This window comes from Lontra canadensis, unplaced genomic scaffold (assembly GCF_010015895.1).
Source record: "Lontra canadensis isolate GAN:19392208 unplaced genomic scaffold, GSC_riverotter_1.0 scaffold223, whole genome shotgun sequence".
Taxonomy (NCBI): Eukaryota; Metazoa; Chordata; class Mammalia; order Carnivora; family Mustelidae; genus Lontra; species Lontra canadensis.
Genome location: NW_022631217.1, coordinates 126,692 through 150,734, shown reverse-complemented (window position 1 = coordinate 150,734; position 24,043 = coordinate 126,692). Strand labels below are relative to the sequence as shown.

Below are 24,043 nucleotides of genomic sequence, written 5' to 3'. Positions count from 1 at the left end.
TTTAGAATGGGGCCTAGCACACAGTAACTGCTATGTGGGTGTTTGTTAAATAAAATAAATAATTCCAGGCCTCACACATGCTGAATGGCTATTGTTAGGGTCTCCGTAAATCCTAGAAAGAAAAAAAAAAATTGGCTCTGTTCCTTGTTCTTCAGGACGTTTCCTAATATTGTTGAAGCTAACAGTGCTTGTAAAACGGAGATGAGTGCTTGCCACTCGCTATATGAACTCTCATTAGAGTCTCTTTATTTTTACACCATTGCTTTTGTTTTTTCATTCCTTTGGTCTAGTGCATCCAAATAGATTATCTGAAAAAGAAATCAGCACCTCCAAAAACCAACAAAATCAAGGGATTTAAGAAATGGGCGGAGATCAGAGTTCAGAGCAAACAAGTTGGCACTGGAAAAAAACTTCCTGGAAACCACAAGTTTCTATTTCCCGTGAATATCGGCCCAAACTCCTTTGAACGAAGATGCTCCAGGTCTCCAAACTATTGGTTCTTTTCAAAATCGGGCGCCAGGGTCCCCCGGCCAATGCCAGAGAGGAAGGCGCCGGGCCCCCTGGAAACGCTCCTCCCCTTTGGGGGAGGTTTGCTGGGCGGGGCTCCCACGCATGCTCCGTGCCCGCGGGCTCATTGGCGCGGCCGCCGGGCGCGTGCGCAGGACCCGATGGGTGCCCGGACGCGGAAGACCTGGCCCCGCGGAGGTTCCCGCTTCTGAAGCGTGGGAGGCGGAAGAGGCGGCAGGTTGTAGATTTTGGTCTTGGCCCCAAGGGGTTCCTCCGGGCCATTAGAACCCAAGAGAGGAAGAGGAGGCACCGCGGCGGCGGCTGAGGGGCCGAACCCCCCACCTGTCCTCCAGGCGGGGAGGGGGGGTAGGGAGGGGAGAAGCACCCCTCACAGGGCTGAGGAGCCTCCGGGACCGGGTCCCAGAGCATGGGGGGCTGGACCGGGTCCCCGAGCATGGGGAGCTGGAGCCGTCGAGGCCACCCGGCCGGGCCCTGCCCGACTGTCAGCTTTGCGGTGCTAGGGCTGCCCGGGCAGCCGCGGTGTTTGTAGCCCGGCCCCGCTTGAGGTCGTCGGCCGAAAGATAGCAACATGAGTTCCGCCGCTGCCTAGTTTCCTCCCCCTCCTCTTCTCCCTCTGTCCGCTTCCTTCTCCTTCCTCTCTCCTCTTCCCCGCACCTCGTCTTTTTCTTTCCCTCCGTCGTGTTCCTCTTTTCCCTCCACCCTGCCCTCCTCTTCCCCCTCGGTCCTCCTCCTTACCCCCATCTTATTCCTTTCCCTATCCTGCCCTCCTTTTACCCTCTCTGTTTTCCTGCTTTTCCATCTATCCGCTTTTCCTGCCTCTTGTTGTTTTCCCTCCATCCTTCTCTTTTCTCCATCCTCTTCCTTTATTCTGTCACCGTCCACCACCACCACTACCACCTCCCCTTCCTCCTCCCCTCACTCACTATCATCCTCCCTTCCTCATCCTCATCCTCGTTCCCTCCTCCTCCTCTCCTGCTTTTCTCCGCCCCAGCCCCCGCCCCCAAGCCTCCGCCCCTTAGCCCCCGCCCCCAGCTGCCAGTCCCCAGCAGCTCAGTCCTGCAGTGAGAGTCTTGGGAGTCCATAGCTAAGCACCAGGAGCTGAGCCCTGTCCGCTGTGCCTGCCTGCAAGTCTCCGACATGGCTCAGGAGAAAATGGAGCTGGACTTTGAGCCTGATACATCTGATGGGGGCACCCTGAGGAGATCCAGCAGCGCTCCCCTGATCCATGGGCTCAGGTGAGGCGGGTTGGGGACGATGAAGTACGGAGTTCAGGGGTTCCTCGACCCCGTGCAAGCAAGCTTCCTTCCCTAAAGTGAGAGTTGGCGCTCGTTTGGGTTTTTTAAACTGAGGGGGTGGGGACTTGTTTGCTTGACAGCCGCTTGGGTCCCAAGGTGGAGTGAAAGTTTGACCCCAAACTCTGGGAACTGTGGGAAAAATGAGGCCCTCTTTACCTGGAGCTCTGTTGGCCCACTCTGAAAGGATCTACAAGAAGCTTCTGGCTCTTCTAACAGGTTGCTTGCCCTGCCTAATTTACACCACTGAATGTCAGACTGAAGCCCCTGGAATTAGACTTGCAACTTGACACCTGTCTCTAAGAGCTGCTATTTCTAAGCTTAGTTTAGGAACCCTGGCATTAACAGAACATTTACTTTAATAAATCACAATTTATCTAATAACTTGTAATCAAGTAGCGTGTTCATGGCACATTAAGTGATTTGCATTTGTCATAATGTTTTCAGATCCTAAAACTGCCAGAAATGCATTCCAGTGAATTAAAAAAAAAGGAAGGGTGTCGTGTAGCTTAGGTCAGTGAAAATAACAGGTTTTAGAAAACAATGGAAAGAATTAACCCTTGAATTTTAGTGGTAGGGTCTTATATTTTTGTGTTAAGTCACCAGAGGGTCTATTTTAAGGTAGAATCTTAGGATAGTGAAGGTTAGGTTGGAAAACCTCCTGAGCCTAGTACATTTCCCTCTTATAAGTAGATAATTCATCTTAGTAGAGAGCTAATTTGTGAGACCCTGTAGAAATGGAATTAGTCCAAAAAAGGGGATGGGAGTAGAATTAGCCAAAATCATTACTTAAGCACAGTGAAAGCAAAAAGAAATAGGTAATTCTTAGCTATGAAACTGATTATAATATCTGTATTTTGGGGGGAAATGGAATTAACTCATTTTCTTTTATTAAATTTTGAAACTGAGGGAATGATGGAGTGACTGCTTTCCTAATGCTGTCTTCAGCTCTGCATTGATTTTTGATTCTGTAGGCATAAATCGGTCTTTTGGCGTTGTTTTTTAAATCTGGTAAGCAAGCAATTGCTAGGGACTAGGGTGATCCTGCTGACCTGCGTTTAGACTGTTGCAGAAATAACACACTGTTTTTTTGAATCAGAAATCAAGTAATTACTTGCAGGATAGCATGATGTGACAGAAGAAGGGGTGAGGAGACTAGACCTAGTCCCAATATTTCTCCCTGTGATCAGGAGTGACTCACTTAGCCGTTCTGAGTGTTTTCTCATTTGAAACTTAGGAGCACTGAATTAGGTGATCTCAGTGGGCCCTTGAAGCCCAATTCAGTTCAGTCCTGAAAATCATTTTTGACCTCTTATCATGGGCATGGCACTCTGCTAGGCACTGCAGGGACGTTATACAAAGAGGAACAAAAGGCCTCGACCACAGAGTTTAAGACACAGGCACGCTTTTCTTTAATAAAAGGTAAAGTCAGTATCTCAAGAAGCATCTCATTTCCCATTGTGCTCTTTGGACTCAAAGGAGGGAATGCTTGCATTCAGTTTGTGGATTGAAGAGAGGCCTCATGGAGTGGATTGCGTTGAAATGGGGGCTCGAGGAGAGGAAGGATTTGGATGAATGGTGGTGGGAGGGAGGACACCAGAGGCAGAAGAGGCAACGGGAGCAAAACTCTAGGCATATTTGTCTAATTGCACAGCAGGTTCACCGGCAGAACACATATTTAGGGCAACAGTGGGAGATGTGCTGTGGAACAGGGCTCCTCAGCCCTTCTTGCCCTCATGGCACACACAGAAAGCAGTAATATGTTTAGGTCTTCTGGGGTAAACAGATGAGGCTGCTCCTGTCTGGTGGGAACCGGTTTGGGGGCGTGTGCTCTGACCAGAAGCAGCTGGAGGCAACCAGTCTGGAGCTCCGCCCCATACCTCTCAGCTGCCCCCCAACCACTGAGGAGATCAGTATCTGGGCAAACCTGTCATCCACAGCACACCACCACTGAAGCTCTGAAGAGGCTGGTGAGGTGTTTATTCACTGTACGGAATGAGGAGCATGGAAGATTTCATTGTTGACTAGAGGCTTGGCAGTTCCCTTAAACGGGAAGACCTTATTAATTTTATTTTTATTTTTTTAGTGAACTTTCCCAGGTTTTTCAGCCTTATACCTTTAGAACTCGGAGGAATAGTACAACGATTATGAGCCGTCATAGCCTGGTAAGTATAGAAGTAAGTATTTTTCATGGTATGGATTGGGGAAAACACTTTCCAATGTAGTCTCTCGTTCTCAAGACGATGCGCTATGCACCATTGTTCACAAAAGAAAAAGAAAATTATTTTACCTACCTCGCTCATGAGTGGCCATTGTCAGCTTTCAGTGCCAAAAAGAGATCTGGTTAAAGTTTTTTCCTGGCTGTGGGACTTTGTATTTAAAAAAAAAAAAAAAACTATTCATTTTTTTTTTGTCACTGCTTGCATCATGGTTATGAGGTAAATCAGGATTGACTTCTAAATATAGCTGAAAAAGTGGTCTTTATTTGTCCTAGGAAGCAAAAATCATTTAGACAGTAGCAGAGTGTTTATTTCTGACACATAGCTGTTGGACAATGTTATTTACCCAAAGTAAGCGCTCCTTTATAATGCCTATATTTATATTCCCGGTAGAGTTGCTAATAGTGACTGTTTTATATAGCCAGAGCTGTCAGGGATCATCTTATTAGCCAGTCGCATTGGGAGAAATTATGATGAGGTTTTTTATGTAGTAGCACTTCACATGCGGACCCCACTTAGCCAGTAGCTGCAGCGCTCTGGAAGACATCTGAGATGTAAGCAAACAGACCTGTGAATGGCTGTGCTTGATTTCCATAGTCTGTGCACAAAGGTTCGTCATTTATAGGGAGCCTCTCTGACCTCTGAATCATCTAAAATTTATGCACAATTATAATAAGCTTCCAACTCGGTAGTGTGGAGAAGCAGCAAATCAGAAGAGGTACATTCGGGTTTAAGGTATACTAATAGCTGCTAGCAGGGGAGGAGAGGGAAAAACTGAAAAGCAGAGAGAGGCTTTTAAAAAATTAGTCCGTGGCTTAGTACAAGGGCTGAGAGCCCGTTAATAGACCCTGAGGACCTCGCCGGCATAGAACTGTAAAATACTTGATGTTCTTAAAGATACCCAGGTCATTAACCTTTGCTTAAATTATAGTAGTACCTATGCTTATGTGGTGTTCTACATGTTACAGAGTCCTTACACACTTGTCATTCTCATAGCAACCCACATGAAGTCGGCAGGACAAAAGATGTTTTTCCCAGTTCAAAGAGGCAGCAGCTAAGACTCAGCCGATAGAAGCGACTTGCTTAGAATCACATAATTGGGAAGCGGCAGGGCCGGGATTAGAATAGAGACACGCCAGAGCCATTCTGTTTGGAAAAATCTGTTTAAGAAAGCGGGGGGGGGGGGGAAATTACAATGCTTTCAAGAAAGATTTCCAGCTGAAGTGGCTAAACATACTTAAAGGGGAAAATGTTAGCGATCTGGAGGTTTGATTCATGTCACCTTCCCCGAGGATGCTGGAAAAGAGAATTTAATTTTGCTGTGTTTATGAAAAATGTTTCCACTTGTTACCCAGCTGTGTTCCTGATATCAGTAGTAGAGCAAAGAAGGGAAAATGAATTTGCCTCTTTACACTTGACTTTTTCTCTTTTCTAAACGTGAAGATTCTTATCCACTCTGTCTAGGCTCGTCTCTCCCTCGCAACAAATATCTTTTTCTCGGGCGGCACTACAGTCCCTAGGTTTGCTGGAGGAGCCATGTTGATTCACTGCTCTGTGGTGATGCTTACGTGGTTCTTCCCTCCATCCCCTTTTCCTTTTGAGCTTCCTGTTTCAGGAAGCCTTCTGCAGCACCCTTTGGGTACTTCTGTCGTCGCTGATTACACCTTACATGTTATATCGCAGTGTCCTCTATAAATCTTTTAAAAAATATTTTATTTATTTATTTGACAGAGAGCACATGAAGAAGGGTAGCAGGCAGAGGGGAGAGAGGGAGAAACCGACTCCCTGCTGAGCAGGGAGCCCGACTCAGGACTCGATCCCACGACCCTGAGATCATGACCTGAGCTGAAGGCAGACGCTTAACCCACTGAGCCACCCGGGCCCCCCCACCCTATAAATCTTAATACACTTCCCTGTGTCTTGTATTAACCTGCCAAAAGCAAGGTGTGGAGCAAAGTGGAAGGGAGGGGACTGGCACATGAAGATGTGCAGAGATAGTTTCTTCATGATTTGACAACGGATTAGGTATAAATGCAGGGAGAAGGAGTACTCCAGAGGACTGAACTTTTATTTCTTAGTGACCAGTGGAAAGGTGTTGCCTGTATAGGAGTAGGGAAATTTCAAGAAATTGGTCATTTGAAGGGCCAGGAGATAAATTCTTCCTGGGCATTTTGGGTTCCAGGTGCCACTTGCTCCATGCTGTTCTCCAAAGCAATATTCAAATTTTGAAAAAAATTCTGCAAGCTTCCTACACCTTTCACTTTTGGCAGATGACCCTTCCCTATTCACAGTTGTGCAGTTGGCTGTCTCGTATACATGTCAGCTTTCTTCTCCTGAAAATGTCTTTACCTTCATATGGGGCACTTTCTCCTAATGGTTCCTAGATTTTCTGAGTCTCCTGTCACTTTGCTCAGGCTCTTGTCTACCCTCTAGTCCCTTCCTGCCTGGCTTTTTTGCTCCCACTTTCTTCTGACTCACATATCTAATATCTGGAACACAGACTTGTCTTCTTTCATAGGCCTCTCTTTCCGTTTTCCTTCCACCCCTCTGAGCTTTCACAGAGCTTAATCCACAGCACACTTCCTCTCATTTTTCATCTCCTAGTTTCTTGCCAACCACTCAGCCAGTTTGTGATCTCACTACCTCTATCACCACACTATTAGAAAACTGTTCTCAGGGGCTCCTGGGTGGCTCAGTGGGTTAAGCCTCTGCCTTTGGCTCAGGTCACGATCTCAGGGTCCTGGGGTCGAGCCCCACGTCAGGCTCCCTGCACAGTGAAGAGCCTGTTTCTCCCTCTCCCTATGCTCACCCCCCACCCACTCAGCTCCCTCTCTTGCTCTCACTCTATCACAAATAAAATCTTTTTTAAAGAACCTGTTCTTGGAGGGGTGCCTGCGGCTCAGTCGGTTAAGTGTCCGACTCTTGATTTTAGCTCAGGTCATGATCTTAGGGTCCTGGGATCAAGCCCCACGTTGGGCTCAGTGCTCAATGCAGAGTTGGCTTGTCCCTCTCCCTCTGCTCCTCCTCCTGCTCTCGTTCTCTCTAAATAAAATCTTAAAAGAAGAAAAAAACAACAAACCCTGTTCTTAGGAAAGTCACCAGTGCCCACGTGATGCTGGTGGCAGGGGCCTCATTTCTTACCCCACTTGAGCTCTTTGCTGTACTTAATGCCATTAACCAGCATCCTCCTTGAAGCACTTGGCTTTTTTCTCAGCCTGTTCATTAACACTTGTTTCTAGTACTAGCCACAGCATTGTTCTTCCCCTTTGGGTCTTCTTTCCAGTTCTGTGTACGTTGACAAGTTGGACGTCATATAGATGCAGCATCTATACTTCTGACTTTATCTGCCATCAGCTTTTTGCAATCTTTGGCTTTCCTGCAGATTTCGTGGCCTCTGGGGTTTCTTTTGTTCTCTGACAGACACATCTGTGCTCTCTTCTCTGGTATTCTCTTAGTCTTTCCTCCCTTATTTACTTGCCTAGTAGCTTAGTGTTTTTCTTTCCTTTTTGGGGGGAAAGATTTATTTATTTATTTGTGAGAGCGAGGGAGAGTGGGCACCAGTCGGGGGAGGGGTCAGGGCAGAGGGAGAGAGAGAATCACAAGCAGATTCCCGGCTGAGCACGGAGCCTAACTCAGGGCTCCATCCCAGGACCCCAAGATGATGACCTGAGCCGAAATCAAGAGTCAGCTGCGTCACTGCCTGCGCCCCCAGGCACCCCGCTTAGTGTTTCTCAAATGGCCTTCATTAAGAGCTTACCAGTAAACATGTGTTTGTTTTCTAGTGGGGGAAAAAAAACCCCTTTTATTTAAGAGGATTTTATTCGTAAAGTTTTTTTTTTATTTTCAGAGCCTAGGAGAGGAAAAAGTAAGAGGAAGGGGAGGGTACTGAAGAGATATCCTTTTGAGGTAAAATCCTGTTTCAGTGTATACCTTTAAAAAATTTTTTTTTCACCTGACTTCGCTTTTGCCTAAAAAACTTGGAGCAATTTATCACCATTTTGTACGACTCACCACATTAGGATTTTTAGACGTTTTAATCGGATAGGGCCTCTTGTAACAGGGCTGGTGTCTTATTTGGTTTTACGGCACTACAGGTTTATTTGGATTTAATTAGGGACTAAGTAGCAGTTGTTTACATTATGGCTGTTAGAGCCCTGTAAGAGCTGTTGAGAGGAATTGTACCTTTCATCTTGTGATTAGATTGTGATTATTTTGCCAGAACATAATTTGGGCCCCCTCCCCCCAAATCATTTTAGTTTTGCGCTGTCAAAAACGCAGTGATCTAAGGGAAAGCAGAAGCTATCTGAAAAATACACATTGCCTTCCACACTGATTTTTCTTAACTAGTAAGTAGGGTTTGCGGTGATAGCGGTGATGACCAAATTTTAGGACTGATTTAGATCACACAAGCAAAATCTTATGGCAGCTTTAAAATGTTTTCGATCGACCCTAATCATAGAATATTATACTGGGCTTCTGAGCCTGTGAAGACATGTACCATTGGTACTTTGGTGTTAAAATGACTAAAATCAATTTTTTTTTCCTTTCCCTTCTTACCTAGTTCCTTATTTTAGATAAGTGGGGTAATGGATATTTCCAAGGCCTGGAATATTTTTTTTTTCTCTCTCACATAAATGTACACAGCCCTGCATTCATTTGGGAAAAGTGTTAAAGTCAGTGCTGTCTAGTGACAGATGGTGCTTTGAGGTTGGACACCTGGTGTACTTTCCAAAGACTGAATGTCCTGCCTCTGGTGCACTAATGTTCAGTGATCTAAAGAGCTACATCTCTGAGAAGACTATGAAATCTTATCTGGGAGGAGGTTGGACACCAGGACTGACAGCAGACTGCTACTCCATGCTTCAGAAAATAGTAAATGTTTACTTTTCCCTTCCAGTTGCTGTCGTCCTCGCCTAACCGTGTTCCTAGCAGCAGGCTGCATCAGATCAAAAGGGTAAATTTTCCTTCCTAGCTCAGAGCTACAGTAGTCTGAATTGTCCACTTCGCTTTTATTTTCATTCTGAAGATTGGGCCATTAAACATGAATAGCCACAGGCAGCTGGAAATTCTTCTGAGTGTGCAGGTGAAACACAGATGCGGCAGGGGAGACAATCTTAGAATGTTCTGCTGCGCTGTGATGATGGCAAAGAAGGTAGAAAAGTCTTCTAAGATTTTCTTCGAGGTAGAGAACCATGTGGATGTGCATAAATACTGTGTTTTCAGCATGTGTTTGTCTTTGCAGGAGGAAGGCATGGATATGATGAACAGGGAAACTGCACATGAACGGTTAGTGCTCCATGAGAACAGGGTCTAGCCTGATGTATGTCTTGTATGTATGTCTGAGCACTGAATGGCCTTTCATTTCTGTTTGTTTTAGGGAAGTGCAGACAGCAATGCAGATAAGCCAGTCATGGGATGAGAGCTTGAGCCTGGTAAAGTTAATCCCATGTTTGCTTGGTTTTTTTTTTCTGGAAACCTTTATGTTGTTCATTGGCTTCATTCATTTTTTTGGTACCCTTCTGTTCCCCCACCCCGTTTCCAAATTTGTATTCATTTCTGATCTCTGCTTTTCCACCAAAACATGAGAGTGCAACTTTTAGAATCTGTACATTCCTATTCTAAAAATGTAGGTGTGTTTGAGTAGTAAAGAGCTGTGATGTGCTGGATTGTGAATTATGAGGAAGTAACACTTGTGTGTTTACAGAGTGACAGCGATTTTGAGAAGCCGGAGAAACTGTATTCTCCTAAAAGGATTGACTTCACCCCGGTGTCTCCAGCACCATCGCCCACTAGAGGATTTGGAAAGGTCGGCTCGTTTACAAGATGTTAACTCTCTTTCACACACTGAGCTGTTAACTCTCTAAAACACACACACACACACACACACACACACACGCACGCATACACACACACCCCACCTCATGTGTAAAGAATCCGATGATGAGAAGGAAAGTGAATGAAAGTCTGTGATAGTAATTTGGAAAAAAAAATGGTCTGTCAATACATGTGTATATTCTCTCGTGTGTGTGTGTATGTGTGTGTGTGTGTGCATATAGACAGACAGCTAAGTAATTCTAAGGATGTTGTTTCTGTTATCTTGAGAACCTTTTGAAAGCTGGAGCACTAAAGCTATGTTAATATGAAATGTGTTTTTTCTAGCAATGTTTTTCACCATCCTTACAAATGTTTGTGAGCAGCAGCGGGCTGCCCCCGAGCCCCGTTCCTAGTCCGAGACGCTTCACCAGGTAAGTGAACCTGCTTTGCAACAGCTTGTCTCTCCTGATGAACTTTTTCCCCAACGTTTTCTTACGGAAATTATCGAACAGACAACAAAATTGAACCAAATGAGCATCCGCATACTACCTGTCACCTATATTCTACCAGTGACATTTTACCAGGCACACACCCACCCCCACGCACACCCACCCACACACACCCCATAATATATTCTTTATAAGGATAAGGAAAAAAATATAAGATTGTAGACCAGTTAAATCGAAATACCTTTAAATATATATATATATATATATATATATTTAAAGATTTTATTTATTTATTTGACAGAGAGAGAGAGATCACAAGCAGGCAGAGAGAGAGGGGGAAGCAGGCTCCTGGCTGAGCAGAGAGCCCGATGGCGGGGCTTGATCCCAGGATTTTGAGACCATGACCCGAGCCGAAGGCAGAGGCTTAAACCACTGAGCCACCCAGGCGCTCCTCAAGATACCTTTTTAATAAGGTTTATCTTAAAAAAAAAAACTGTTGTAGATACCTTGTCTTACAGAATGATTTTTTAAAATCGCTTGAAATGCCGTGTTGTCTCTGATTGCTGTAGGCCAGCTCAGATCATGTTTTGGCATTTCAGTTCGTTAACTTTCAACACGGGCATTTTCCACCGTTTTCTAGATGACTGTCAATTTCATTGATTTATTTGGTGGGCTCTAACATTTATCTTGCATCTTAGAAGCACTTCACATCCTGTTTGTTTATTCTTTGAAGCAGGAGGAGTCAGAGTCCAGTCAAGTGCATCAGGCCCAGTGTTCTTGGTCCTCTGAAAAGAAAAGGCAAGTGTCACACTTCTGATACTAAACCTAGCTGAGCTTGAATGACAAACTAGAATTTGTCTGAAATTAGCTCAAGGCATGAGTCCTTTTTTCTAAAGAAATGGGAAATATTCTTCCCAGCATATGCTTTATGGAATCTAAATTTTGTAAATGAGTTATCTGATACTGTCTATGTTTTTTGTACTTCATAACTGAATCTTATTCATAAATTCATATTACCAATATATATTCCAGAAATTTTTGCCTCTCAGTGATCTGAATAGAAAGTAGATGCAAGTTAATACATTGCAGAAGTACATGCTTATGTCCTGGTAAATAGGTCCCTGAACACGCATATTCAGATATAAGCCACCACCAAATTATGCCTCACAGAGAGAAACTGCCTCATATTCGAGTCCATAGGGTTTTTGATATGATGGGGTGCTCTTAATTACCTTATTTTGAACCACAGGGCACTAAACTAAAATGATCTCACTCGGTGCTAGTTTCAGATGCCTTTGAGGGCCCCTTATGGAGTCTGTTTTAAAAAGGCACAAAAATTAGGAAAGGTTGAGTCATCCTTCCTGGGGCTATACCCGTATGATTCCAAGTGTTGGATGTCATTTATTTTTTTTATTTTTTTATTTTTTTAAAGATTTTATTTATTCACTTGACAGAGAGAGATCACAACTAGGCAGAGAGGCAGGCAGAGAGAGAGGAGGAAGCAGGCTCCCTGCCGAGCAGAGAGCCCGATGTGGGACTTGATCCCAGGACTCTGAGATCATGACCTGAGCCGAAGGCAGCGGCTTAACCCACTGAGCCACCCAGGCGCCCCTGGATGTCATTTTAAACAAGAGTTTTAACCATAATTTTGAAAAAGCAACTCGGCAAGTGGTTTCTTTGTGCAGATCACCTTTGGGGCCAGGAAAACAATCTCACTCCTAATACTGGGTAAACAGGTACTTGGAGCTTTGGTGGAAACTTTCCACCAATAGCACCATGCACAGATTCAAAAAGTGTGATATTTCAGATATCATACTTTTTCTGGAAAGTAGGTTTTGATATAGTGATGATGTTTGCATTTAGTGAATAATTTTTTTTTATAACCTGGTAGTCTTTTACCTTAATGCTGCAAGGAGTTATTTACAACCCTAAGAACCTTCTCAGGAGCTATTAGGTGAAAATAACACTTGGAAAGTAAAGCCATTATTATTGTTATTATTAATTTTTGATATATTGCAGGAAGTTGGAATTAGTATGGTGGTTTAGTTTCAAAGCTATTCCAAAATATACCAGCAGATGGAGGAATTCTTTGCTAAAAGGGCTAAAGTCTTTTGCTAATGAGGTGTCGAAAGTCTGGCAGTAGCTTTTAAAAGCTCCATATTAAAGCATGTCAAAAGCAAATAAAAATACAACTTTTCCTGAGTTGGTAATTTCCAAAATAGCTCCAGAAGAAAGATAATATGAATTAATTGATAATATGAGGGAAAAAAATAAATGTTGCATTTGTTCTTGCTTGCTCTTTTTCTATCAGAAGAATCTTGTATGGCTGTAAATTCACAATTACTAATTTCCCATTGGAACATATAGTTAGGCCCAAGAATTAAGTTTTATTTAATATTCCATTTTAAAGCTCAGATAAAGAGCCTCAAAACTAAGGTATTTGTGTGTTTTAAATCATAGCTTATTTGAAAGGGGGCTTTTTTTTTGTCTTAACTGAGGGTTTTTAGTCTTTGCACTCCTGGTGGCAAAATGTTGTTATTCCGATTAATGCAAAGTTTTTCTGCTACCTTAAAGATATTCTAAGATAGTCTGTAAGAGTGAGATGTTGCCAGTACAACACCAATTTCCTGAATGGATTAATGATTGCTTTCAATTACAGATGGGCATTCAAAGTCACTTTTTAAAGTGTTCATTTTCCCTAAGTAGTCTAAAGCAACCTTTAATTTATACACCGTTAGACTGCATACTTTTTAACCAATTTGACTTTGACTCAGGAAATACTCCAATATATTAAAATAATATAAAATCAGTAGTCTTTGCTAATTGCCTAGGATAAATCATTATTCGCTGTGAGCTTCAGCTGTTTGGGGATGGTTCTTTATTTCTGCTGGGGTAAGCCTGATTCATTTTGCCTGATGCAGTCCGTGTTCTGGTTCTGCTCTTTGTTTAAAGAACAGGACTATATCCATAGCATGCTATAAATAAGGTGTGTGTGTTTTTTTTTTTAAGGGCTGCTTACTTTTTGGTTGAGGTTATATGGAAGTATTATTTCTTCCACTTTAAAGCCTGTGGAAAAACAGCTTTGAAGTAATGGCTTGACGAAGCGTTCTGAGCTTTAGTTGAACAAAGATCATCCCATTTTAGCCCCACGCCTGTATTTGTAAAGTTGTTTTACGGTAGCATTCATCTCTTTCTGTTGTAGGTGAAATGGAGACAGAAAGCCAGCCCAAGAGGCTCTTCCAAGGCACTACCAGCATGCTGTCTCCAGAGGCTGCACAACTGTCTGATCTCAGTTCATGGTAAAAAATGAAAGCAAATCCGAAGGATGTTAGGGGATGATCTATTAAAAAAGAGCCACATCTGAAGTATGTTGGGATCATTTGGAATAACATTTGGCTTTTTATTCATGCTCTATAGAGGGGAAGGCTCCAGGGAGGTACAGAGAATGTGAAAAAAAGATCATTTGAAAGTCATTGAGTACTCCTTCGGAAGTGTGTGTATGTTTCTGGCACCTTCCCTTTCCTCCCTAGCTCCTGTTAGGTCAGCCTCTCTCGGTAGGTGCTAATGGTGTGGGAGCGTGGCAACAGCTGGATGGCGTGAGAGAGTTTCCAGGTTGGTGTGGATAATGTGCATTGATTGTAGCTGCTCTGCCTGCATTTTGTATTATATCCTTTGACTTAGCAGGGAAGACCAGCATCCTCTGAAGCATGGCGTTTTCTATAGCATTTTCTGTTATAAAGTGTTTTTGAAATTTGGGGGGTGTTCTGTCACAGTCCTACCCAGGTTTTGTTTTTTAGTATAAAAAGAAGTGTTAGTATAAAAACACTTCCTGATTCCCGTGGTCTAGTCACATAATATTTTTTTTCAGCCATACTCATCTAACTTAAGGCCCTTCAGTGTTTCGGTGCAGAAGTTAATATCTTTTCATGTACCTGAAGTCGAGTACTTGAATGCTGACATATATTGGAAGGAAGGGGAAGGGATAGTGGCAGTGGCCGGGTAATACTTTGAATTCTTTCAGTATTTACTTCTTTTTAAAAAATTTTTTAAAAGATTTAATTTATTTATTTATTTGAGAGATCACGAGTGAGAGAACACAAGTGGGGGGGTGGTGGCAGAGGGAGAAGGAGAGGCAGGGAGCCCGATGCGGGGCTCCATCCCAGGACTCTGGGATCGTGACCTGAGCCGAAGGCAGATGCTTAACCAGCCAAGCCACCCTCGTGCCCCTTGGCACCTATTTCTAATCAATTCACTGAGCCCCTGTGTTCTAGACACAACTGTGTAGTGCCTTTCAGTACTTTTGTTGCCTGAGTTTTATAGCTGAGGATCTTTTTTAAGAGCCCAAAAGTGCATTCACTTTAGAAATATAAGGATGGTGTCCTCTAAATGGAGGAATTGTGCACGCCACTTATAAGGTATAAAGATTAGTGATTCTTCCTTTCCAGATCACATATTTATTGTTTTGTGTAAGATAACCTGCACTTGTAGTTGACCAAGAAGTCACAGATTCTTCTAGTTTATTAGACTTGTTGATCAGTACTGTTCTAACCTTGGAACAGATGCCTTTTAGATTGTTCTAGCTATTTTCAGCCCCACAGTCTCTCCTCTATCATCTATGTCTGTCCTTGGTAGCTCAGTGTGCTAATTTTGGCATAGAGAGCCTTTCCAGGTATGTAGATGATTGCAAAGAGAAAACTTCTAAAGCTTGTCAAGAGGACTAGTGGATGAAACTCTACACTTAGTGGAAACTGCCTATCACTTTTATGGTAAAGTGTGTTTTAATATAGGCACATGACAGTATAAATAGCTTTGCTTACCCAGTTGCTAACCAAGTGACCAAGTTAGGGAGAAGATAAGGAAGCATTTCGCCAAGCTGAAAACACAGAGGGTAAGGCGATTTTTAAAAAAATATTGTCATAGACTGTACAGGATGCCATAAAACAATAAAAAAGGAAGGAAAGCAAAGGGTCTGGGATTTATGAAGGGTCCTCACCCCTTGTCCAGACGTTTATTCCTCTGAATAGCAAAACCCAAGTTGTCAACGATGGTGGCTATGGTGAGGGTCCTATTTATGTTACCACCACTCCCATTCTTTCTCCTTAGAACTGTCACTAACTGTGAGAGCACTGGAGACATCGACATTGGTGATTAAGGGCATTTTTGATCCATAAAGACAAAAACCATTGCCTCACACTGGAAAGATTCACTTCCTTCATGGCCAGTCAGAGCAGTAACAAGCCAACGTGTGGCTCAAGTAATAGGTTGAAGTTTATTGTCCAAATTCACAAAACTAAGTGTGAAAGATATTTAAGCAATTAAACTTTAAAAGGTATTTTCAGTAAGTTTGTAGCATTTGGACTCCTGAGGATATTAAAAGCTTAAGATTGCTCTGACTTTTGGGGTACCTTGTTGACATTTATGTTTGCAATGAAGAGATTTTGAACAGGAGTTATTCGTGATTTGTAAAAATTGGATGCTGCTTTTGCAAAACCTTTTTTTCCTATCTCTATAATGCAGTTCCATTGATCAGACTTTCTTTCATTGATCAGTATTGTTAGAAATGGGGAGAGAGATAACTACCTGTGTTCTGGTTTCTGTTGCCAAGGATAGCCAATCTATGTGATAACCAAGGAAACCATTTTTATACATTTTAGGGAGCAGAAAAGGTCGATCGTTAGTAGATGGCATCTCATCATTTCAGTTGTCTTCGTTTGTCCCCCTGCCCCACCCCACAAAGGAAAGATGGGTTTTTAAAACTTGAAGTTAAACTTCATATGTTAGATAACAGTCATTATAATCTGACATCTTGGGTGTCACCTGGGTGGCTTAGTCGGTTAAGCATCTGCCTTTTGCTCAGGTCATGATCCCAGGGTCCTGGGATTGAGCCCCACGTTGGGCTCCTTGCTCAGCAGGAAGCCTGGTCCCCCCCCACCTACTGCTCCTCCTGCTTGTGCATGCTCTCTCTCTCTGTCAAATAAATGAAATCTTAAAAAGACAGTATATTAAAAAAATAAAATCTGACATCTTTGAAGTGTAAATTAAGCGTGAAGTTTGAGTAGAGACCTATGTAGGGTTTGTGTCCAATGTGGTGACTGCTGCCCACAGGAATAGTAGGCCCGCTCTTGATATCATATTTTTTTACTAGATGAAATCTCTGAAATCTTTGCCAAGCAAATCCAGGGAACGTTGTCAACCACAGGAATTATGTCATTCTGCATTTAGTTCTTCCGAACCTCAAGAATTTGATCGTAGCTTGGAAGTTCACCATTCCGTGGTGCTTTGATTCCTTTTGTGTGCTGGGGACTCTTGTTCTGCTCCTTGTTCTTATGGGAACAAGATTATCTGTTTTTAGGGCCACTAGCCACGTAGTGAAGATTCAGTGATAGTCTGTTTCTCAGACAGGAAAGGAAAAGTTTTCTCCCATGAGATTCTTGCCCAGTGCGTCAGTGTTAGTGTGACTGCTGACTTAACCTTTATATTTTAACATTTTTCACTGGGTTTCACTTAGTGATTTTCACATTATTTTTAGTGGTATATGTGTCACGGCAAGAAAACTTAATCAGGAATATGTGACGTGTACAAAGAATGAGATTTAATCACGATTTATTTAATAATAGAACCGTATATATATACCTTGATTGTGTTTAAGTGAGCAGCTTAGACATCTGTGCTGGTACTTAAAACTCCTATCCCCGGGGTGCCTGGGTGGCTCAGTGGTTTGGGGCCTCTGCCTTCAGCTCAGGTCATGATCCTGGGGTACTGGGATCGAGCCCTGCATCGGGCTCTCTGCTCAGCGGGGAGCCTGCTTCCTCCTCTCTCTCTCTCTCTCTGCCTACTTGTGATCTCTGCCTGCCAAATAAATAAATAAAATCTTTAAAAAAAAAAAAGAAACTATCCCCAAGGTGACTATGGAAGTGATTATATTTAAATATGTGATCTTAAAAACTTAGAAGTTATGTGGAAATATAATGTTGGATCTTTCTAAGATAAGATCGTAGAGACCAGAAAACCTACTCTGTGGACCACTTTAATCCACAGCAAGGGGTAGTACCAGAATCTGTGTGGGGGTTGATAGGGCTGTGGCGAATTGGGAGTACATTTTCCTGCCTGTCCTTAGTCGGATAGAACTCAGTTTATTGACTGCACAAGGCACAAAGTGACTCCGCCAGGTGGGTAATAGCATCAGTTACACTGGACATCCCAATTTTGTTGTTTATCATTTGAATGTTTTAATAATTCTCTTATACTTTCACTCTTACTTTTTTTAGACCGAGGACACTACCTTAATAGTCATAAGTAAAAAATATATGTTTATAAAAAATTAAAAAAATAAAAATTAAAAAAAAAAAGAATTGAAATTTCCAAAAAAAAAAAAAAGTCATAAGTATTTTTGGTTGTGTGGTTCAGATATTGCATCATTATGTATACTCAGTAGCCAGAATGAATTAGAATTAGTTTATTTAAAAAAATTATTTATTTGACAGAGAGAGATCACAAGTAAGCAGAGAGGCAGGCAGAGAGAGAGGGGGAAGCAGGCTCCCCGCTGAGCAGAGAGCCCGATGCGGGGCTCTATTCCAGGATCCTGGGATCATGACCTGAGCTGAAGGCAGAGGCTTAACCCACTGAGCCACCCCGGTGCCCTGAATTAGTTCATTTTTTGATGCTTGTACTCCTGTGTCCAGCTTGAACTATCTAGGTCCTTTGCTTTCCTTGCATTGTCTGGCTTTCAGTCATTAGTCTGAGGCCCATTAATACCTCCATCAGAGTTTCAGCTAGGAAAGGAAAAAGATAAACTTGAATTGGACCATACTTTGTTGCTTTTAGAAGGCCTGACAGAAGGTTTAGTAATGAACGCTGTGAAAGTCACTTTTATTCGGGGAGCTCTCTGTGAATTAAAAAAAAAATTACAGAAGTCTTGCTCTGCACGGATTTACCGACAGTGGGTAATCTGTGACCTGTAGTCTCTGCTTCCATGACCAAGTGTAGTAGTGTCAGATTTATTAGAATAGAAACTAGACCTTAGTTCAGAGAAAATACCTGGTTAACGGTTTACCAAGTTCTGAATCTAAATTATGCTGGAGGCTAAATTTAAGTATGCTATTTTACTATTAATGAGCATAATTTTTCGTATGTTCATATTTAATAATAGAGAAGAAATTCCTGAAAAGGAATATACGAAACGAAATGTTCAGATTTGTATTCTTTTTTTCCTGGTAACTTCTTGGTAATTTCCCTGTTAGCTTATTTCTCTTAAGGTAATCAACTGTGCTGGATGAGAGGTTTCTCCTCATGAGCCATGTTCTGTGTTTTTGAGTGAATACAGGATTCACCTAAGCAAGCAGGTCTTGTTACAAATGGAATCTTTTAACCCAGGGCTCACCATAAGGCCGGTGGTTGGAATAAGAAAGTCTTTATTTATATTCATATTATCTGCTTGGTGGCCAAATTTTAATCAAGGCCTGTTTCTTCTTGCCAAGTAGCACAGAGCGTGTCCTTCGGCTGCCCAGCCAATATGTGCTTTAGGAAAGTAAATTCATTTTAATATTAGTCTAGGCAAAGTGCTGCAGGAGGAAAAATCACATATGTTCCAAAGGCAAATATAAAGGTCTTTTGATTTTCCAATGCCTTAGATTATCTGTGTAACTTTCTTTCAGTAGTTTGAATAATTCATATTTTAGACCTATTTTACCAGTGGGTTGAAAAACAGCAGTGCCAGCTAAATTTTCCGAACTTCTTACTTAAAAGTGCTGTTATTAATGATGCATTTCACAGCAGTGAGCATAGAGTGGGAGTACCGTGGACTGTACTGTTTCCCTTTTTATGTTTACTTTTCCAAAGTTTATTTGTTTTCTGTCTCTGCCTAAAAACAATCCACAGGCAATAGAAAAAAATAGCAGAGAAGTGGGGGAAAGCATTACATGTCTTTGAGGTGGTGGGGAGGGTACAGGGCCCAGAAACTTCCAAGTGTGCCATGGGTTGCTTAACACCAGGAATGTATTAACCTGGAGATCCATAAAAGTGATCATATTAAAAGTGAAGCTAATATTTAGCCTCCAAGCACATTAGACCAGGGTGGGCTTTTGTAGAAGAGCTAGTGACCAGACTTCATCTAGAACCCATATTTCCTGATTCATTATTCCTTTTCCAATTCTGTGCTTGCTTCCCTTTTCAAAATTAAAAAGTGTGTCTCTGCAAATCCTAAAACCACCCGACGACCTCTCCGGCTTTGTCTCTCATCGTGTCCTCGCTCTCTCTACTTAACAACCACACTAGCCCTCTTTCGGCTCCAAAAACCACCCTTGCTTCCTCCCAAACCAGACCTAGTTAATACCTACTCATCTTTCAGATGAGCAGCTCAAGTATCACTTTTGGGGAACGTGTTCCTTCCAGTTCCTCCACATTGGATCAGATTACTCATGCCACATACTCGCAGAGCCCTTTGTATCTTGCTTGTGCTGCTTTGATCCCAAGTTACACACGTATCAGCATGATTCCTTAAATGTCTGTCTTCTGCACTGTACTTCGTAAGTTCCATGAGGGCCGGGACCATGTCTGTCTTAGACACCATCATATTTCTAAGATCTAGCATACTTCCTGCCCTTGGCAGATACTCAGTAAATATTAGAATAAATGAAGGAGTGAATTCAGGCCAGATATATAGAGCATAGGACTTACATGTTGGACTGATGGGACTCAGAGCCAGAAAGGCAGCCTGGTGTGAAATGGTGAATACTGAAGCATGAAGCTGGGTTTATTACGAAGCAGGCCAGATGGATGGTTGGCAGCCACAAGAGCCTAGGCTGGGTGGGTAAGGAGTCCCTGGGCTGGATCCTAGAGGCTCTGGTGCCCAGATTGGGAGTTTTCGTGGAAGGATGGGAGTGGAAGCTAGCTGTCAGAGTCAAAGAGGCAAGTGGAGGGTGAGGGTATTGGGTCTGTGGCTATAGAACATTCCTTCTAGCAGCCTAACTGGATAGTAACTGAAGGAGGCTTGAAGAGATACTTGTAGGTTCTAACAGCAAGAGAAAGGGAAACAGTGTCAGAAGTTCATCAGATGAGAGGAATATAAAAGACAAATGGTCTTTTATATGAGAAATCAGAAAAGAGAAGTGTTTGACTTGAAGGCATCTTGGGAAGGGGGTGTGAAGGGGGAAGCGGTCGGATCTAGAGTAGTCGAAGGACCGTGTTCTGGGGTAGAGGAGCCATGAAGCAGGGAACTTACTAGAGTACTTCAGATGGTCCAGGGTGCCTCAGTGAGTAACCAGTCCTCTTACTCGAAGGCTGATGGGAAGGGAAGAAGAGAAATCTAAGGATAGCGATCTTTTGAGCTGAAGGTAAGGGAACTCGCTCACCAAAATCATGACACGTCAAGGAATGCTTACTCCGTGTTGGACGTTCTGGTGACTCCAAGAGAGCACCAAAGTGGTATGGAACCTTGAATGTCCTCTGGCTATCTGTGACCTTGTTTTTGCAGGTATCCGAATGTAGCACCTTGTGTAGGTCATTGCTGTCGCTTACGCTTTTTATTATTTACAAATGCTCTTACCGATGTGTGAGTTCTTGGAACTTTGTCGTTGCATGTTATGTTTACCTTTATCCTGATAGATGCATCTGCTTATAATTCTTTTTGCTTTGTCCTCAGTTCAGATATTTTGGATGGCAGTAGTAGCAGCAGTGGCTTATCCTCAGACTCACTGGCTAAAGGCAGAACAACCACAGAGTTTCCAGTAGCATGCTCCAGTCCATGCTCTCCGTTCATCTTGATGGACGATCTCTCATCCAAGTGACTTACCCATTTCTGATTCAGCGTTCTTAACTGCCGTTCCTTACATAAAACTTGCAGTGAGGAACGCAGAGAACTTTGATCCATAATGAGGATTAAAGTGCGACAGGCTGAAAAAAAACCCAAAAAAAACCATTCCGATGCCATTCTGTGTGGCATCTCTCTTCTCTAAAAGTTCAGTTTTATGAGTGTAGTGACCTTACGTATGTCTCTTTTTTGCTGATCTCATTTTGGATCTAGTGACTAAATCTCCAATACTCATTTTTGATTGCTCAGTATATATATATACATATATATATATTCCTCGGTGCCTCAAAGAGCACCTATTATAGAGCCTATACGTTTAAGGAAAGCACTGATGTGTATTTTCAACAGTGGTTCTTTTTCCCAGCAGCAACACGACAGCTAAAGTTGATCAGAAATTCTCTTGCTTGAGAGATTTGGGTTTTTTTTTTTGTTGTTCGTGTTTTGTTTTGTTTTGGTCTCTGTTGACTACATAGTTTCAGATCTCTTTATTTCACAATAACAGATGGATTGCTTTCGATTATATTAAATTTTTGTTTTTCTGCATCAGCTTCAAGTACATCATTTTGTTTCCTTTTCCTGTTTGAGCTGCTTACTTGCCATTTCTCACAGAGGGGAAGAAACCCATAGTCGCTTTCATTGCTACCCATATCGCTTCTTTGCCGGTGGAGTGTATGACGTGAGGATTGATTTTAGTGCTGAGAATGTAAATGGACTTGACAGGATGCCTGGATGACTCTCCACAGGTTCTTATGCCTTAGCCACAGTTGATATTTTTCTCCCCAAACCTGTTGCCCGAAGGAATATATAAAATATTGTTAATGTTTCTAGGTGGTGTTATCAAGGAGAAGAAATCCCTGCCTTGACCAGATGTGTGGAGCATCTACAAATGAATGAATAATGTTATTTACACCCAAAGCGCTGTGTAGAAAAGCATGCATGGGGCTTGACAGCTTGTCTCGGTGGTATTACGAGGCCTGAGGTGCCTTGGGGTACAGTGTTGTGCTGTAAAGATGGATGTCTTAAGGTAGGGTAGAAAAGGGGGCTTTAATGTGTCTGATTGCCACATACTGTTTCGATTGCTGCTTTTTTTTTCTGATTACTTTTCTGTCCTTGGATTTGTCGGTTTTGTCGCGTGGTGAGTGCGTGCTGCTGCTGACTCTGTTTGGGTTATCGTGTTGCCACCAGAGTCCAAATCCAGTTCTTGTCGATGCTGCCTCCTAGTAAGGGCAATTTAATATCTGTGAGGAAGCTTTTAGGAGCTGAAAAAAGTCGATGTTACTGTGCATTCTGCTTTTAAGGAGCTGTTTGAGCTGTGAACAGTGTACATGATAGTAAGTCCGAGGTACCGTAAGTTATTTAATTTTTAAAAGAGGAAAATCCTGATAGAGCTATTTAAAAAACAAAAAACCGAGTGTAATCTATCGTTGTGTTATTTATTATTTAAAACCGTGTAAAAATGTCTGTTGTGCTTGGTTGCTTTTTAATGTTCAGACATCGTGGTTGGATTGTCTGTGTTTAATATGCAAATTTGCCTGCTAGGATCACAATATTCCACTTTTGAAATGAATGTAAGAAATGGAAACTACTGCCCCTGTGTCCTTTGAAGGCAAAGATTCTGAATTTTGAAGGAAGATGATGCGCTTTGAGGGGGCTCACAGAATAGTCCTACCGTATGGCTTGAGGGGAAAGCTGTCCTCTTTGGCTTACAAGAGAGCATCACTTAGCTTTGCAGTGAGTAGTTCTGGCATCCGAGGTGGTGTTGATCCTAAACTATACTAACCGCCCCGATGGCCATTAACGGCTTGATTTCTCGTATTGCTTTCGCCCGTGCAAGGTCCCTCAGCTTTCAAGCGCAACATCAATGTACATACTATGAAGCGTGTTCCCTAGCGCGCCATTTTTAAAGAATTACTTTGATGGTATCCAGTGTGTCTGTCCTGTTTCTGAAAGAACCGCATTCAAATGTTTCTGCCCATATAATGCCGAGAGATGGTTTTCTCTTTTACAGGCTAATCATCCACTTCCGCACTACTGTCTCCTTTGCCTTAAAGGGATACTTTTGGCCATGATATTTTTTTGGCTCTAATTTAGGACTCGTAAGAAACAACCTTCGGAATGTGATGGTATTTCAATTTCTTCTTGAGATCCAGTGGTGGGTGAGAATTGGGACAGGAAATTGTAGTCATTAGCAGTAGTGCGAGAACTAGGAGACAAGATGAATCACTTCATTGTTGAAACCGGGGTTCATTTTTATTGTTCAAATTGACTAGAAAGTTAAGTTTATGCAGGGATTGTTTTGGAAAAAATAAAAGCGATGCTAGCCTTCAGATGCGTTTTGTTGACAGTACCCCTTTATTTTTATATGAAGTCTAATATTTGAAAAGTGGTCATTATTATAAAGTAAAATTCTCTCTTCCTATTCTAATATATCATATTTCAGGCTTCTATTTGAAAGCAAGTACAAGAGATGATATGATAAAATCCTACAGATGCTCTTTTTGCTTGACTAACTTATATAATCATACTCTGTTTCATGATAACTGCTTTTGGAATAAATAATAGGAAGTTTTGTGAAATGCTGACCTTGTGTATATCTTAGAATGCAAATTTAATAAAATGTGTACACATGCATAAAATTCTATACAAGTTTTCCAAGTCTATCTCTTTTATCCTTACTAATAATTATTTTCTGCCTCCGTGTCCCAGTATCCCACGCTCTGTGTCTAATTGCAGTCAAGTTTGGAGTAAAAGGATACCAGGAGCTCAGAAGAATAGCCGCATTGATGTTTGGGCTATCTCCCAAAACAAAAAGAAACCTCTCCACCTAATCTGTCAGACTTTCACGAGCATTTTGTAGAATTGGACAATTTAGACAGTTTTTGCCAAGGCCACATATATTTCTTACTTATTTTCAATTTTTTTCTTTTTTTTTAA

The 24,043-nt window shown here is 42.3% G+C and overlaps 1 protein-coding gene across 8 annotated transcripts; it reads left to right on the top strand.

Moving 5' to 3' along the window:
* Positions 1-1,483: 1,483 nt before the first annotated feature.
* FAM122B (family with sequence similarity 122B) lies at positions 1,484-22,847 on the top strand. 8 transcript variants are annotated; one of them, XM_032849287.1, is made up of 10 exons: positions 1,485-1,763; positions 3,907-3,985; positions 8,937-8,993; positions 9,282-9,325; positions 9,417-9,471; positions 9,744-9,845; positions 10,199-10,284; positions 11,039-11,100; positions 13,505-13,601; positions 20,942-21,194. In XM_032849287.1, exons 1-10 carry the CDS (start codon positions 1,666-1,668, stop codon positions 21,084-21,086), a joined length of 825 nt encoding a protein of 274 aa, XP_032705178.1. In that variant the 5' UTR covers positions 1,485-1,665; the 3' UTR covers positions 21,087-21,194. The 8 variants fall into 8 exon arrangements, with proteins under 8 accessions (XP_032705180.1, XP_032705178.1, XP_032705179.1 ...); XM_032849286.1 differs by having other exon boundaries at positions 1,488-1,763; positions 11,036-11,100; XM_032849291.1 differs by lacking the exon at positions 20,942-21,194 and adding an exon at positions 21,938-22,847 and having other exon boundaries at positions 1,492-1,763.
* Positions 22,848-24,043: the final 1,196 nt, after the last annotated feature.